General features: G+C 40.7%; 1 protein-coding gene across 2 annotated transcripts in view; it reads right to left on the minus strand.

Moving 5' to 3' along the window:
* Positions 1-11,574: 11,574 nt before the first annotated feature.
* Positions 11,575-16,827, minus strand: part of Best2 (bestrophin 2) — a 48,368-nt gene continuing 43,115 nt past the window's right edge. For both annotated transcript variants that reach the window (XM_071706360.1, XM_071706432.1), the window contains 2 exons: positions 16,394-16,655; positions 11,575-15,559 (listed from right to left, as the gene is read on the minus strand). In XM_071706360.1, the coding sequence (XP_071562461.1) occupies positions 14,502-15,559; positions 16,394-16,655 (1,320 nt within the window). In that variant the 3' untranslated portion in view covers positions 11,575-14,501. The remainder of the gene's footprint in view (positions 15,560-16,393; positions 16,656-16,827) is intronic.

The following is a 16,827-nucleotide window of genomic DNA, read 5'->3' on the forward strand; positions in this document are numbered from 1 at the left end:
TGCGCACGATACTTAATGCGTAGTGCTCGTGAACGAGGATAATGGGGCCTACGAATTTATCGATGCCTGCGTCTTACCGGGCCTCGGCTTCGTCCGCTCCGAAGTGTACACTCCCCGGGGATGCAATTACGGGCCGGGCTCCACCGCGATCGGTTGCCTATCGGACACGAACAAATTGAAAGAAAACATCGTTATCCGGTATTATTTTCATCGAGCAGCGCGCGCGGCTACCCCGGCACAGACGAAGCGATATCGGATATCGCCGCGAAAAATCATCATCGTGATTGCATATGTATATAGAAGCGGCGCGATCGCGGAGCGATGCCCAGCTTCGGCTATATAAGGTTCGCCAGGTGAAATTACCTATTTGATGATAATATCAACTAAATAGCAATCGGGGGCCTTAGCAGGGCTACGACGTGGGATGGGTCGTGCATAGTGGTCCCCTTTTCGCGCAAAGTAGCATCGCCGTAGAAAGAAACGATCATTTGTTAAACGGCATCGTACTGTGCTATTAAGTAAGAGCGCGCTGTTATTACCGAACTCGGTATCTCAAAATTCCAATTGCGGTTATCTCTCCCGGAATAACTATATACTAATAGTATAATGGCGAGAGTAATAATGCAGGGTAAGAGTGTGTTACCTAGTCATATATGGATCTATAATCTCGCAATGCAATCAACGATAAATATATCAAATTATAAATTTTTACGACAAAGTATTTATATTTTTTCTTTATATAAAGAAAACATACACATTTTATCGAACTCACAGTTATTAAATTGAATTTGGTTAGTTAGTTAAAAAATTAGTTAAAAGAATATGTGATAATATAATTAGTATAAAGATTTATTATTAATCTACACTGCATGTGTGTGTGGATAAGTAAAATAAATCTACATTCGAATAAATATAAATTTAATATCAAACATATATGAAATGAGAATACAGAAATGTCTGATAATATTTCCAGTATCGTCAAAGTTATGAGATTTATAATGATTATCTATATTATTTTGTTATCTACTCGTTTCAACGTCACAATGATTATGTCGTCACTCCGCACGTCATTATTTCCGCGAGCATTATAATAGCGGATTCCGTTTACTTTTTGTTACAAAACGATGTATGGACGCGAGGAGGAGGTAAGGCCAAGTGCATCGCGCGCTTTCTTAGGAGAAGACCCGGGTTAAAAAGGGTCGCGCGGTGCTTTTGTCCGAGAGTGAATCGTCCGTATACGAGCGGAGCCATCAGCTCTAGCTCTGCTCCATTGAATCACCGGGCGTAATTATGCGGAGTCGTGGAGAGCGCGTATCGATCACTTCGTGGTGCATGGCCTGACAATGGGCGAGCGAGCCGGCGGTTCATTAACCGTTCGATTAAAGCAGTATGTGCATCCACTGTATCCATCCAGATATCCATCGGATGAAAACGGCTGTCATCGAGAATCACTCCCGGGTGTACACACCGACGGGGCACTTAAATCGATGATCATCGCCAGCCTCGCTCGAATTTTTACGTTCGCGTTTCTCGCCACGAGAAACGGCCGCGAGAAAATATGTATCGGTCAATAGCGGGCACGATGACGATGCAGAAGCTTCCTCCTACTGACGCCTTGTGATCCCAGAACAGTTACAATTCATTATCTCCGTCCCTTTCACTCGTATAAAAGATCGATTCGAGGGTATTTGAAAGTTTCACGATGACCTTCGTATTTTTTTTTTTAAATAAGAAGCGGTAAGAGGACACGTCATCCAAGATTAGCCGCGCAATTTGCACGCGTAATGTCAAGTACGACCAACATGGTGCTACAGCTATTACGCGCAGCATCTCGCGAAGAACGCAGGTGTAAAAACTCGTAACCTAATTATGATTGCAGATAGATTTTTAGATTTATTAGATACGTAAGCGTACACACGGGGGGCATGATGGACCGGCTAATTGGCCCTACAAATGCCACTTTCCGACTGTTGGGAAGTTTAATCTACGTGGCACGCATTAGTCGAGTGATTGCGTGCGCTTTCCAAGCCGACTTCCATCGGACGAATCATCGGCGTGAAAGTGTCGATGAGCAGAAAAAAAGACAAACAGGACGGACGGACGAAAGAGATGAAGGAGCTACCGCGTTTACGCTGCCGGTGTATCGTGACCATGCGCTCACGATCGCCATCTCTCAAGTCACATTTGCGAGAGAAGCGTTCTCTCCTATCGTTCTCGCGGTCTCGTCTCGCGTCTCTCTTCCATCCATGCGAAAATACGTGCCTGCATGGTAAGGAGTATGTAGGTCAGGAGGTCTAATTCGAATGGATGTGTAGAAGCGCGGATAAATTTGTATCCTCTCTCGACATTATGTGTCGTGTGGGTGTGACAATTTTCTCCGATCGTCTAAACCCGTTGTATATACCACGCCTTCTCGAAGAAAAGCGATAGTCGCGATCGCTTCTCTCTCTGCGACCTGGGAAATAAATCGCGATGATATATAAACACGTATAAAACGCGCCAAGGATACAGGGGACGCGTAGTAAATTAGAGGTGCGTTTACCGCGTTAAGCGCCGGCAGATCGCTCCCCGCGAGTTCTCGTTTGCGAACCTATTTATTTTCACCGTGTTTATCGATAAGACCGGCGGTATATGAGGTGTGGCGTGTCGCGAAAAAATTGAAAGCTTTTATACCGCGCGGCGTGTTGGCGTCTCTCTTTCCGTATAGTTGATATTTTATTGTCGTATGATAAATTTCTCGCTGAAGAGAGTGTGTGCTAGATAGTGCTAGATAAGCGCGTATGTATCGACGAATATTCTTTAGAGCAAATTTGTTCTTCATTATGTCCACAGACAAGTTAAACGACACGCACAGCCACTTTCCGTTAATATTAGTTGTCCACGAGACACGATACTTTGGAGAAAACAGGAGTCGCTGATAAAATACTGACAAGTGCCATAATCAGTCGTATTTTTGACGCTCAGCCAGGCGTGAAATGGGATTATTCAATAAGGCGATCCATTTGTTTTTGATTTACACGCCATGATCCTCTCGCCGATCTTTCCGCTATCGCGACGACTTTATCGTGCGACTGCCATTCGCATATTGCGTCGGGCCGCGCGCATAATTAACAATCAATAGCGCGTGACAAATTACTCCGCCGTATTAACCGCGGCGGGAATCATTATGTGGCTCGTGTTGTTATTAGTTCCGCTATGTGTCTGGAATTTTGGCACGCTTTCGCTTTATTTGATAGAGACATGAGCGGCTGTCTTTTTTACACGAGGCTTTACTTTTTACAGCAAACAAAAAACTGATTATTACATTTAGATGAAATAATCATACAACAATGGTTATTTTTTTGTGAAACAAAAAATTATTTCAGTAGCAAAATCTTTTGAGAGGCAGTTGCATAAAAGTATCTCTTGTTCGGTATTACTTTCATTTTAGCAGTTTCATAAAAATAATGAACGCCTGGAGTTATTACATTCGAACAACTTTCAATACATTGATAGATAAAACACTTGAGTGATTTTTAATTTGGATCAACCATCTGCAGTGCTATACAAAACACATTAAATGACACATGAGAGGCAACCGCGTGCTTAAGTGCAGGTAAATAACTTTGAAGAGCCATTAGATGGTACAACGAGGAGCCTCTTCGCGCGTCATTTCAAGGGAATGTGATTTCGAAATAAATGTCCGTCAGCGTAGTCTTCGCCATTGATGCTGCAATAATCCTCGGATGACGATGTCGTCGTTCGGTCGCACGTGCCTATATTCACGATCGACTCTTTCACTATTTAGATGATGTTTTCATTTTCCTTTACCGTCCTTTTTTAAGGATTATGATGGATGATTCGGCACCACGCGTAACTACTGGGTGTTATGTTAATTAGACATTTAATCAGTACTCTGGTTTATTCATATTTCTTAACATTATCTTTCGTATTTGTTGAATTATTCGGAAATTACAATTGTTCTTTCAGTAGAAAAAGAGAGAAGGAGGGTGGGTGGGAAGGAGAAAAAAAACAATGTTGTATGCAGAAAGAAATAACAATTACAACAATTATTTAAAAAAAGTGTAGCATCATATTTAAAAATTTTTTGTTATATAAATATAGATACCATTTAACAGAAGCTGAATTCTCAGCTCACCTTTACTCTAAGCTGAGAGTAACCTGAAAGAGAGAAATGGCTGTGCCGATAGAATCGATTAATGATTGAGATAGCAAAAACGCAAATTGTCTTGAAAGATAGTGTATAAAATTGCGATTGAATTAAAATAGTCGATTAGAAATCTGGAAAAAATATAAATAATATACATAATTACAACAATATTAAATTGCAAATATTGCATGCGGCATTATAATCAATGATGCTTTAGCGCGTAATCCAACAGGTTGAAAATGTTACGCACAAGGTGCAGCGCACCACATTACTTATGTGCAAATGTGGGCTTTTTTATTTCTTCATTTTCTTTTACTTTTTTTTTAATACGCGTACTCGCAGAAGCAAACGACCAGCTGATAACATCAGTCATTTATATCGACGATTATAATTTATAAGCAAAGACACGTGATATAATATGCGAACGCGCATTAAAAAGATGGATGTGAGTGTGCGTTGCAACAGGTCTTTGCTTTGTCTGCGTATGTAAAAGCTGTCGTTTACGACGCGCGGTATTGGTATAGGTAATCGCCAAAGGTTCCATGCGGTTTCTCCCTTGTATATACATACATGCGTGCGGATACTTGTGTGTACATGTATAATGTATTTGTGTGTGTACAACATAAAGGTAAGGTTGGTTTAATAAACGTAATGCACAACGCCAGGGAACCGGCCGTTGCCGGTGCAACCACCCCCGACATTGCTTCGAGCTGAAATAGTGGGGGCGGCAGGGGAGAGCAATGTACACGGTGTCTCGCGAGAGTTTCGATTATAATCATCATCGTGACATAACATGCATATTTATAAATGTACATTAAATGATTCTCTCTCTCTTTCTGTCTCTCAATATAAATTTTTCCCGAGCGTATCTCAAGAACGAGTGTTGGTTCAATGTTATTATTATACCGCTTGTATCATTAATATAGGGTATTATTGATATTCTGTAAATCGTAGTATGTGTATACGTCTCGTATATTCGAAGGGGAAAAATGCTCTACGCACATAGGATAGGACAAATCCCATAGAGAACCGGCATCGGTTATCTAAGTTCCGTGGCAATGGCGACGTAGCGGCATCTCGGGGTCTCTGAATATCATGCCTAAAGTCATTTATCAGATTGCATCGGGCCTAATGCGGAAAATATAGATGTAGCTGGTAAAAAGCTTAAAAGGATCTGTAAAACCTGTTTCTCTTACGGCGGTACCAGGTGCCACGAGAGCAGGATACATTCCACACGAGGACACCCCGTAGACGTGTACAGTCTCTTATTCCGGTATGCTTACATGTTCTCGACGGTCGTGGCAATTTCGTGTAAGCGAATCGGCAAAGCCATTGAACTAAAACGCGAGATAAAAAAAGACGAAAAAAATATCATTTCTAATATTCTACAAATTATATAATTGCCATTTGTTCAATTTTATTTAGGGTTTCACAAGCGTTAGCAAATTAGTTATCCAACAATCTTAGTATAAATACATTTTTTTTATAATCGTAGCAAATTAAAGTAGAAAAGTGTTATAACACACTATGTAGCATTGTAAATGTATTTCTTTTCATGCAATTAAATTTTAAATTGTGGATTTTGAGCCGGGGATTTAATAATAGAAATTCAACAATATCTTCACCGAATTTAACGTTTTTCGCATCGCCGCATTTATGTAAGATTTAACCTTGGGCGACCTAGTCCTTGGAAGGAACGACGAACCGTTCGTAAACTTGCCGTGAGATACATCGCACCCTCCTACATCCAATTTCATTCGTACGCCACGATGCGTGTCGATTGGCTGATTATACGTCGCTGCAGGATCGTTCGAAATCAGCGCACGGGTATTCCGACGCACGTGCGTACGAATAAGGAGCCTCAATCGCATCGCGCTAGGACAATTAATTCAGTCGACGGACCGGACGGTGCATGAGAGGAAAGAGTGCGCGCAAATCGCGAAGAGATCGGCTCCGCTGTCGTTCCGTCGCGGTGGCTGCGTCTGAATGATAACATCCGCGATACCTCTTGCACGCGTATCTGCAGGTGACGTTGAATACGTACGAAAGACTCCGCCCTGTTTACTCGGCATTTTCTGCGTGGTCATCTAGCGTTGCTTTTGACGAATTCTGTAAGAGAAAAGCTCGACGCACCTCAATTATACGTATAATGTAAGGTGAATTTATTTCGTCAGCCAGTTTATTGGATTTGTTAAGTGATTATATTGGATTTATTTATAATATATAAATATGCTTCTGCTCTCTATTTCTCGACCCTGCTGTTCGCTATTGCCACGGTGGATTTCCACATTTATGCGAATCGCATCGCATAATGACTTATACGCGAAGAGTGAAGTGGTTCCTTGCAAGTCATTATAATTTTCTTTTAGCGAAAGTGATAAAAAAGTGACTCATTAAGCAGCTTAGATTAGCTACCACTTATTCGCACGTTCGTGTTTGACTTACGTATATACGAGCCACTCGGGATTCCTTCTGAAAGCCGAATGCAAAGCGTTTCTATCGTGCAATTTTTGAGTGAGTGAAATAACACCTTACTTTCGCGCAATGAGATAGGTACTTGTATGCCGCACGAATGTATGCGTACGAGAAATTCGCTTCCAACGTCTTCGCTCCGTGTATCATTGTGCGCGAATGTTCGCTGTCGGAGCAACGGTTGTACATTTTGCTGGCGGAAATAACGCGGGGGGGGGGGGGAGATGTGTGTTTCTATCACTGTGATTTAAAAGTAGCATGACATAACGCGTCTTTCGCCACAATGTTGCGCTGCTCCGAGGTAGGGTAAGGTAAGGTAAGATTTGCGCCGCACGTGGTCGCAACAACGGTCACCGAATCGGACACGTCGTGCTCTATCAGGTTTCTCGAAGGGCAGGATCGAACGCGGTGAATTGCGTTCTCGTAATGCATGCAGCGGAATTGAATAGGGAGACGGAATAACGAAAGGGAGTGGACGTGTCACTAATAAAGGAATGAGATGCGACGGTCTCCGTAATCCTCGAGCGCTCCTCGCACAAAGATCGCGGGGGAAGGATATAATATTCGAATACGGGTGAACAATCGCTTTGTTGGCAGTGATTTATGAATCTTTATAGGGGCCACGGCGACGACGACTGTCTAGTGTCACGACGTGTTTCGTATCGTAGTCATTTCACTTCCGGGGTGTCGTGAATCAAGCGAACACGTCGCGACCGGCGCGACTATACGAGCTGGCATGCCGGATCTGTAAGATTGTAGGTGCTCCTCGCAAACTTACAATGACGTGCAGTCGTGAAGAATCTATGCGTACCTATCAGCGCGTGGTATTACGTTCCCAGTATTCTAAAAATTATCATTATCTTACCATTATAATTATAATAAAAATGTTTGATATATGAATGCGGATTGCAAGTAAAATTAGCAATATATAAAAAAAGCTATTTATTCTTATCTTAATTGTACATCTTAATTTATAAAATGTCTTTCTTTAAATTGAATTATTTCTTTCTTTTGTTTTTATAAAACTATATTTTAATCGCCTGATTAAGATAAGGCATTCATTAGATTCATTATTACATTTTGCGCTAAAATATGCAAACTAATATGCGGAATAATATTGATAACTTTAAAATACAAGAACATAATTTTCATTATTAATTTGCTTTCAGATTTTTAAAGTTACATATGTAATATTAAATATTAACTAAAAATACCGATGTATTAAAAGAACTTTCAGGAATTTTCTTTCTTGTTTAACTGAAGACAATCGACCAGTCCAATAAACAGAAAGAGATGTGATTAAATAACCGGATGTACTTATAAAGCTAAACACAGAAGAAACCGGTTTGAAATCTCACTATAATCACCAAATTCGTGCGAATGTACGTTTTGTCTCGTCACGTTTTGGTACCCCTTGAAATACGGGACGGATTGGGCACCGGGATAGTTTATGGGTTATCATAATGCGGCTTAAACGCTCAAACGCGTTTATTGTTAAGCTGTTACGATACGGATTTATTCCGGCTACCTGTCCGCCAGGCGGCGACCGATTACTTCTACCGTCATTTCGTCACACGAGAATAGTCCCCGGAATCTCAGGCTCGACCCTTTCACATTCGCTTCGACGACTATAAAACTTCAATCGCACCGCCGCCCGTCGATCAGTATATTCGCATTACATTCGCATAGCGGCCGCGCGGCGACAAATAAAAGCAATCGTTCGCACACCGCTGATCGGGCAGTGCACGTGGGAGGTCGGGGCTGAGCTCAAAAGTCGATAGCCGGAAACACCACGGTCTTGTTAGCCGCTGATCTAAGCGATCAAAGTGTGGGCGCTAGATCATAGGCCAGTCAATCCTTCAAAGCAAGTAAATATGGCGAAAGAGAGTATCCGTGGTCGGCGCAGCGATAGGCGCGAAGGCGATAGATCTTTGTTGATACACTTTTCGCCCCGTCCGTTTCCTCCATATCGCGATGTACCATTTCTTCTCTCATTCTTCGCGCATACGGCACATCATTGCACGTATGGCGCGCGCTCGCGCGCGAGACATTCCAGATATATCGCGATGCGGCGGATATGGTCGACGGGCGCAGGAAATTGGAACCGCGTCTGCGGCGAGAATCGGCGCCGTGCGCGCGATCTGTCGTGGGCGTCGATCGTGCCACGAGCGATCGCACGGCGATCTTCTGGATCACGCTCCGGACCGACCTGAAATAAATCAACCGTTCACGGATGAGGGTACAGGGTGGGGTACGTGGAAGCGTGCGCTCGCAGTTTCTACTATTCCCACGCCCACCGTCACCGACCACGAGACCGCAGAACAGCCCCTAAACCGTAGCCGAGTCGCCAACTATCGACATTACTGAAAGAAAAAGAAAAAAAAAACCGGCCATGAGTCGATTCCATCGTCTTTAACCGCGGCTTCGAGAATCGCCGGGATCACTCCGGCGGCACTAAAGTTCTTCGTTATACGGTGACCTCCGCCAATACGATGATCTTTGCGCCATCATCATCGAATTCGGAAAGCCGGCTTGTCTCGGCAACGATCGTTTCTCGCGCGCGAATCCCCGCGAAAGCGGACTCTCCGGCATTGTAATTGAAACCGCGCACCGGTATAATCTCGTAGGAAACGTCGGATTATCGGCCGCTTATGTCGAAGGGAAATGATTTATTCGACGGCAATCGCACGAGCTTGCGTAAACTCGGCAATAGCTGTAGGGAGTATCCGCGTGAGAACCCGGCGGCTCCTAACTTCTGCCATCACGAGATTAAGTCACGCGTGCATCGTGGCGGCGCGGCGCGCGCCGTAAAACTTCCGGCTGTATATCCCGCCGGAGTATATAAATGTCTACGTCATAATGATAAGATTATCTTTATTGCCTAATAGCTGTGTCGTCGTTTTGCTTACCTTGACGCGTCGTTGATGAGGAACCGTCATCGACGTGCTCGCCGGCTTACGTTCGTTTATTCGCGAGAGAAAGGCGAGTTGCAAGCTTTAAGCTCACGCTAAGTCTGCTTTCTACGTTACACCCACACGTTCGTGAAGCGTTTCGCGACATTCTTGAGCTTGCCGAAGCAGCACGCTGATAATCGTTAAGTTGTGGAACCAATGACTGCCGGGCCGTCGTCCCACGCACGGCGACACGAATCTGGTATACCGGGACCATCACTTCGAAATTGGCGAGTCTTCCGACGATTGCCTCATCGAACGATTTTTTATGTCGAAAAAGACTGGAACGAGATTAACGATTAATCTTCTAAATGCCATGCTATTTATTGCGAATTTTAGCGATCTTGTAAACAAAATTAGTAATTTTCTACAAACTTATGCACATGTATTAATAAAAGATATTGGAGCGATATATTTAGAGTTTATAAATTATTAATGATTGTGATTTACTAATTTATAGTTGCCATGTTTCACAGAGTAAATGTATTCTTTGTTAACAATCGTGATTTAGTAAATTTATATTGTTGTCAAAAGCAGATCGTTTTTCACGTTCTATATCTTCATTTCCGTCACGCCGCACACCTTGATAACCTTGACTTCTTGCTGCCACTCGTAAATGTTATTACTCTTAGCTAAACATTACCGCTCGATCTTACAGTTGTGGGATTTCATTAGGTGCATTCAGTCGTTATGACACGGTATGACCGCATCCGTTACGTTTGCACGCGATACCGATCCGTATCGATGCATCTCCGGCGCCGCACCTGTATACCCGACGTTGTTATTACCTGCATCATTATCTTTATCAAAACAGTCAATCTTCATTAAAATCCTGTACAATGTTGCTCGGAGCACCGCGGTGAGGGCCAACCGGATCTCGAATCCAGTTGGTCGACTATTCTTCGTGCGAAGCTGCTCCTTGCGGACAAACACAATTCGACGTGTGTTGGCGTATAGTCGCGTATGGTGGCAGTTGGATCATTTAGAAGGCAATGGAGAATGGAGGCAGAAATCGTGTACGGGGAGAGAAGACTAAAGGAAGAATGGAGTACACGACAGCGACTCAGAGAAGTGGATCCATAAAGGTGAAGACTGCTCGCTATTGCTGAGTGCAAACGCATGCTGTTGCTGATAAGGCGCCGTCTCGCGCTCATCACACAAGCAACCGCGGCCTACCTGATAATCCGTAAAATGCATAATGATTTATTATTACACTGCTCGACGATGGGAGGCATGTAGATACAACATATACCTTCGCGAAAGTAAATTAGCGCGATAATGGCCGTTGGTACTTGTTTTGTCATAGAAATAAATGAATTGTGCATACGTACACGTGGAAGTAAACACGTTATAGTTTTAAGAAAATGTAGGCTTTTTCGATATTTCATGATCTCCACATTGAATTCGGACAATTACAATGTCTGACAAGTGGTAATGTACTTATGTAAAAGAAATAATAGTAAGAGTTAGATAATATTTATTGAAAACAAAAAGTTGTTGCACAGAGAAGTATTATTAACTGTGCTCAATATATAATGCATACATAATTCTCCTTTCTAATAAAAATTTTTTAATCGAGCGAGAAAAATATTACCTGAAGATTTTATATAATATAGGTGCTCAAATATTACTTCATGCTCGACCTATCGTAAATTCAATTAAGCTTAATGTCTGGAGATTAAATAGATGGTTACCTGTTGTAGATAACGCTAATTAACAGTATATCTCTATATTTTAATGATATTAGTTTGTATTTTTATCAATTTCTTTAATCACATATTTCTATCCCTTTTTAATCAATTTACTTTTTAAATTGCCGGCTTTCCTGACTGTATAATATATATAACTTTTAATATTATAAATTTTCTTGTTAAGAGATATATCTCTACAAGGTTTAAAATTAATAATTAAAAATTATTTGTGATATTATATATGATCATTTGAGATCGATTTCAGCAAATATGTACAAAAAATTAAAAAATTGAATAACGCTCGCTATAATAGTTTTTCCAAAGTATTTATTTCAACATAGATTATAGATAATATAAGAGATAATATGAAACATTGCTTATATAACTAATTATGGGCACCGAAAAACTTGGACAAGTCGCTTATATAATTCCGATTGTTCATGATAATAATCAGGCGTTTTCGTGGTTACAAGAGGTAACAAAAGAGAAAGAGAGAGAGAGAGAGAAAGGAATATATTTATATATACAATTATTCTAAATTAAATATCCACAAAATCGGATTCTCTTTCCTTACATTATGTCGCCAAATGTAAGGAGTTAAAAACAAGTCATTGCACAAAGAAATTGCTCAAACTATTAGATTATAATTAAGGCATATTTAACAATGTTATAAATAAGTATTAATATTAGGCACGCAATATTTTTCCTATTCTTCTCTGTTCATCACAGACCGATATATGTATAAATTGGCTATTTATATGTATAACTATTATATAACAAACTATAATATTATATATAGTATACGTTTTGTTTTAATAACGTCACATATATGATAATAGTCTTTTGTAATGGAAGCACAATATGCGATATATGAATTTTGATCTATGCATCAATTTAATCTCTTATTGTTAGGACCAATCCATATAATTTACAAAATAAAAAAAATTAAAATATTGCTTTTGATTATAATCAAAAACCAAACGTTATAGAAATATCTATAAATATATACTAATATTTAATACTAATTTTATAACAAAAGAATATATAAGGTTCTACTAGTTATAATTACGATTGATATTTTTGGTAGATGTGCCAATTCTATAAAATTTCCATTTATAAATTAAATTATTACAAGAAAAACTGCATTATAAGTGTCGAAAATATTACTGTTCCCGTCATAAAATTAAAAAACAATGCCTATACGTATTGCGCGATAAGATAATAATATTCAATAATATATAGTTGCTTGTGCAATATATATATAGCACTTTGCCGTTTAGGTTTATGCGCACAATGGCATTGAGCATATTTATTATAATTCAATAAAAATATTAACTTAATAATTATAATATTATGTACATAGGCTCGTCATTCGATAAAATTACGACGCTTTTGCTGTTGACGCAATTGCACTAATATATAACAACAATAAGCAATAATTGACATTAGAAACGTCTATTAGAAACATCTTGAGCCGTAGCGTAACATTTGCACATCAATCATCGAGATGTACAAAAAACGTTTCGTCTTAAGCCGTTCTCCATCGAATAAGCATGATAGTAATGTCAAAATATTTTATATAACTTAAAAAAGATATTTCTATACATATTCCATTATTCCAATATTTTAATAACATCAGTTACGTGATAGATGTGCAAAAATGACAAATAAAATGCCGATATATGTGTGTATACACGAATGCATACTGCCATCAGATATTCGACGTGAAGAACGAACATTTTGCACCAATAGAATCTATGGCAATTATGGAACGTGTTGGAAATAAAATGATAAAAGGAAAGACAAAAAATTAGCTATGTACAAAGCGTATGAATATTACATTACTAATAGATTTGATTTCTCTCGCATTACTAATCCACGATTGTCGTAACGTTACAGATATCCTATCATATTAGATATCTATAAAAAAGTGGTATCACAATATCATGACGTATGCGAACGAACGAATTCGTGATGAAATTATATTATATGAATAAAAATTACAAATTAACTAGTGTAGCAACAGTGTGCATTTTAATATTAATTGATTAAGGCTTTCTTACAGTATTACATTATTGCACGACAAAAAAATCTTTCCAATATTCCCCACTTCAAATTATACTTAAAACTTTCTTCCATTGCGAGTGAAAATGATCGATAATCGATTGGCAATAAGTTATTTGATTTCTTCGACGTATTTCACGAGAATCATTCTTTTTTTTACTAAGGTCGAGAGAGAGAGAGAGAGAGAAAGAGAGAGAGAGAGAGAGAGAGAGAGAGAGAGAGAGAGAGAGAGAGAGAGAGAGAGAGAGAGAGAGAGAGAGAGAGAGAGAGAGAGAGAGAGAGAGAGAGAGAGAGAGAGAGAGAGAGAGAGGCAGAAAATTTAATAATTACATATATAAAATATATATTTTAAATATATTCTCCTATAAGATTGATCGTCATATAGAATCTTTAATGTATAAATTACTATTTACAATATAGTAGTGAAACATACTATAATTATTCCCCTTCGTTGATCGCTAAAAATGTAACATAGTAAATGCGATCAATTTATAATAAATCGTTTGGTATACTTTGTTACATCTTTTTATCTGAAGTACAAAATATTTTAAAAGACACATAAAAAGAACAAAATTAACATAAATAATAAAACTATAAAAAATAGAAGAGCGTGCGCTATCTCTTGTATTTATCAAGATTAATCGCGCTTTTTCTAGAAACAAATAAGATGTCATAATAATATAATTAAAGAATCCTAAAGGAAAATTCAGGGTGATGTTTGATGTGAGAGTGGTCGACTCGTAGCCGACGGATTCTCCGAGTTCGATTTCCATCCCATGTATATCTCAGTTTTATAAGAGATTGGAGAATTGAAGATTGTGAATAAAAGATAAATAAATATGAAATAAATGGCAACCCGCGTTTTGGGAACTCATATTTCATCAGGAGAATCGCCGTAAAGAAAAATTCTAAATAAAAAATTCCAAGGCAAAATATAATTTTCTATGTACCTCGCGCTATACTTAACAATTTGGAAGGTCTATAAAAGGAAACGAGATATCGTTAAGGAAATTCAGACATTAGTAATCTCGTCGATAAAAAATCTAGACGAGTAATGAATAAATCTGCCACATCACAATAAGGGAAGGGACGAAGATGAATCTCAGGAAACGTCAACAGGACGTTGTATTCACTAATTAGAACGAGTAAAGTCCGCGTTATTGATTTCCTCCATCAAACGTAAACTTCGCCCCTCTTGCTACCGGTGACGGTCGTCGTGGTGGACACGCTCGTAGACGATGTTGGGGACGTCGAGCCTAAGCTGCTCGAAAGCGACGCGTTTGTGCACGAGACGCTACTGATTTTTCTCGACGGATCCTGGACCCTCTGATTGGACCTGGAGAGATCATGACCGAAGCTGCTGGTCCTCGATCGAATACCTTGATTACTGGACACGGTAAAACCGTCCTGCCTGTTCGGCACGGAGGTCATGCGAATTTCTCTCGGCTGCAATCCTGGAGATTGCGGCAACGACATGCTTCTGTCGTCTCGACCTGCCTGGGTCAGTGGTAGTGGCGGACCGGGCAGCGAGGCCGATCGTCTACCTCGCGCGTCTGTCACTACCGCCCTGTTAGCTTGAGTTCCGGGCACAGCGGCGGTGACCACGTAGCCTAGTTTCTCGGGTCTCATCAAGATCGGCGAGCGATCGGTGTAGCCGTCGAAAATGGGCGAGCTACCGTTGCTACCCATCGGACTGTTGTTGTTGTCGATCAACGGCGTCGAGCGATCCTCCTGGCCGGTAATACTTCCGCTTCTGCTGCTACCGCTCCCGCTGCCTTCCTCCTCGCTTGTGACCTCCGTTAACGTCGCCTGGACGACGCTGTTGCCCTGATTGTTAATATGCGGCGTCGTGGTTGTCGCCGTCGTCATCAGACCCAATTGCGTCAGATGGCCCATGGTGACCGGTGTTAAGGTCACCGGTGTCATCAGACCGGCGCTGGTCAACGTCGGCGAGAGCACGGCCTGCGCCAAGGCCGCCGCTCCGGATTTCCCTGAAGCGGGCGTGCTTTCGGTTTCCTGTATCGGCGACAGCACCACCACCGACAGATCAGTTGGATAGTGACCGTTCGCTGGTATCACGCCCACCACACCCGCGCCGATGTTCGCCGCGTTGGTGGCGGACAAAGCCAACCTCTGTTCACGGTCGATCACCTCCTTCGTCACATCCGGAGTTGGTATGCGCGGCCTGTTCTTCAGGGATACCGGCACCGAGTTCAGCTTCGTCATAGTACCTACAGTTAGAAAAAGAATACAATTAGAAAAGTGATGACCGTTAGAGCGACGCTGGCTTGGTCGACTGGTTCCGGAATCGGGATCATTCCGAGGACGCGGAAAATAGGTAATGATGATGCCGATTAAACTAACGACTGTAATATTTCTCGGTTGAAGACCACGTTGAGCGAGCGTGGAAATGAATTTTAGACCATTGCTTTGGCGCCAGGAAGCACATCGAGTTACACTGACGAGAATATAATTACGCGGATATGATACTTTTGCGGTACTGTGTCTTTCTCCTTACGAGAATGAAGAAAAAAAGGGTAGAAAGAAATACAAGGACTTTAGAGAGTTCTCTCGTTGAATGCGAGAAATAACCACGGAAATTGCAGAGGTCACGCAAGATCGAACATTGCACAATCTCGCGCATACGTGGAATACAATAAAGGAAAAGCTTGTGATTCTTCGAGACTTTCTTTCAAGACGAGTTTGTGACTCAGAGGAAAAAATCTTCGATTAGCAACACCCAATCTTTGAAAACGTGAATCTTCTCCGAAAGCATATTAATGAGACTAAGAACATTCTATAGTATTGTAAAAATAAAAATATAAAATCGATAAAAGATTTTAATACTCAATTCATCTTGAAATAATTTTGCACGAGAAACGAAGATGTTACTGTTTTCGAAGATTTATTTTGCTTCATTCAATTTATTGTCGTGTAATGTGCTCTAAATATAAAACAAATATAATTAGTAAGGCGTTGTTATTTTTATAAGTTTTATCGGAGCAAATATACGCAGATTAAGAGTATATAACATACTAGCTATCAATGTAACAGCTTCTACGCACCTTGGCGACCCATGCGCTGGCTCCGGACGCTCTTTCGCCCGACGAGACGATCGTAGAGCGACATTTTGAGATTGGGATTGTTTGTTTGCGGAAGACCGCCAGTCTCAGGGCTGCTGTATACGCTATTGTGACGGTTTCGTGAGAAGAAACCACCACCGCTGCTATACGTAGTCGAGGAACTACGAACCGAACCCACTCGGGTGATCTGTCGTTGGAACCAGCCATTCTTCTTCCGTTCCACCAACGGAGTGTCCACGCTCTCCTGAAGAACATGCGAGATTTAGTATCGAAAACATCACGAAATTGTGGCAGAAAACAAATTCATATGAATCGACAAAAAAGATCGAGATCCTAATTAATTGTTTGGGTATATTTTATCGTAAATCTATGATTGTATAAAAGAGTATAAGTTAAAATTTATCTAAAATTATTCC

Source organism: Temnothorax nylanderi, unplaced genomic scaffold, assembly GCF_030848795.1.
Source record: "Temnothorax nylanderi isolate EJ_2023f unplaced genomic scaffold, tnyl_v1.0 TNYL_tig0001_pilon, whole genome shotgun sequence".
Classification (NCBI taxonomy): domain Eukaryota; kingdom Metazoa; phylum Arthropoda; class Insecta; order Hymenoptera; family Formicidae; genus Temnothorax; species Temnothorax nylanderi.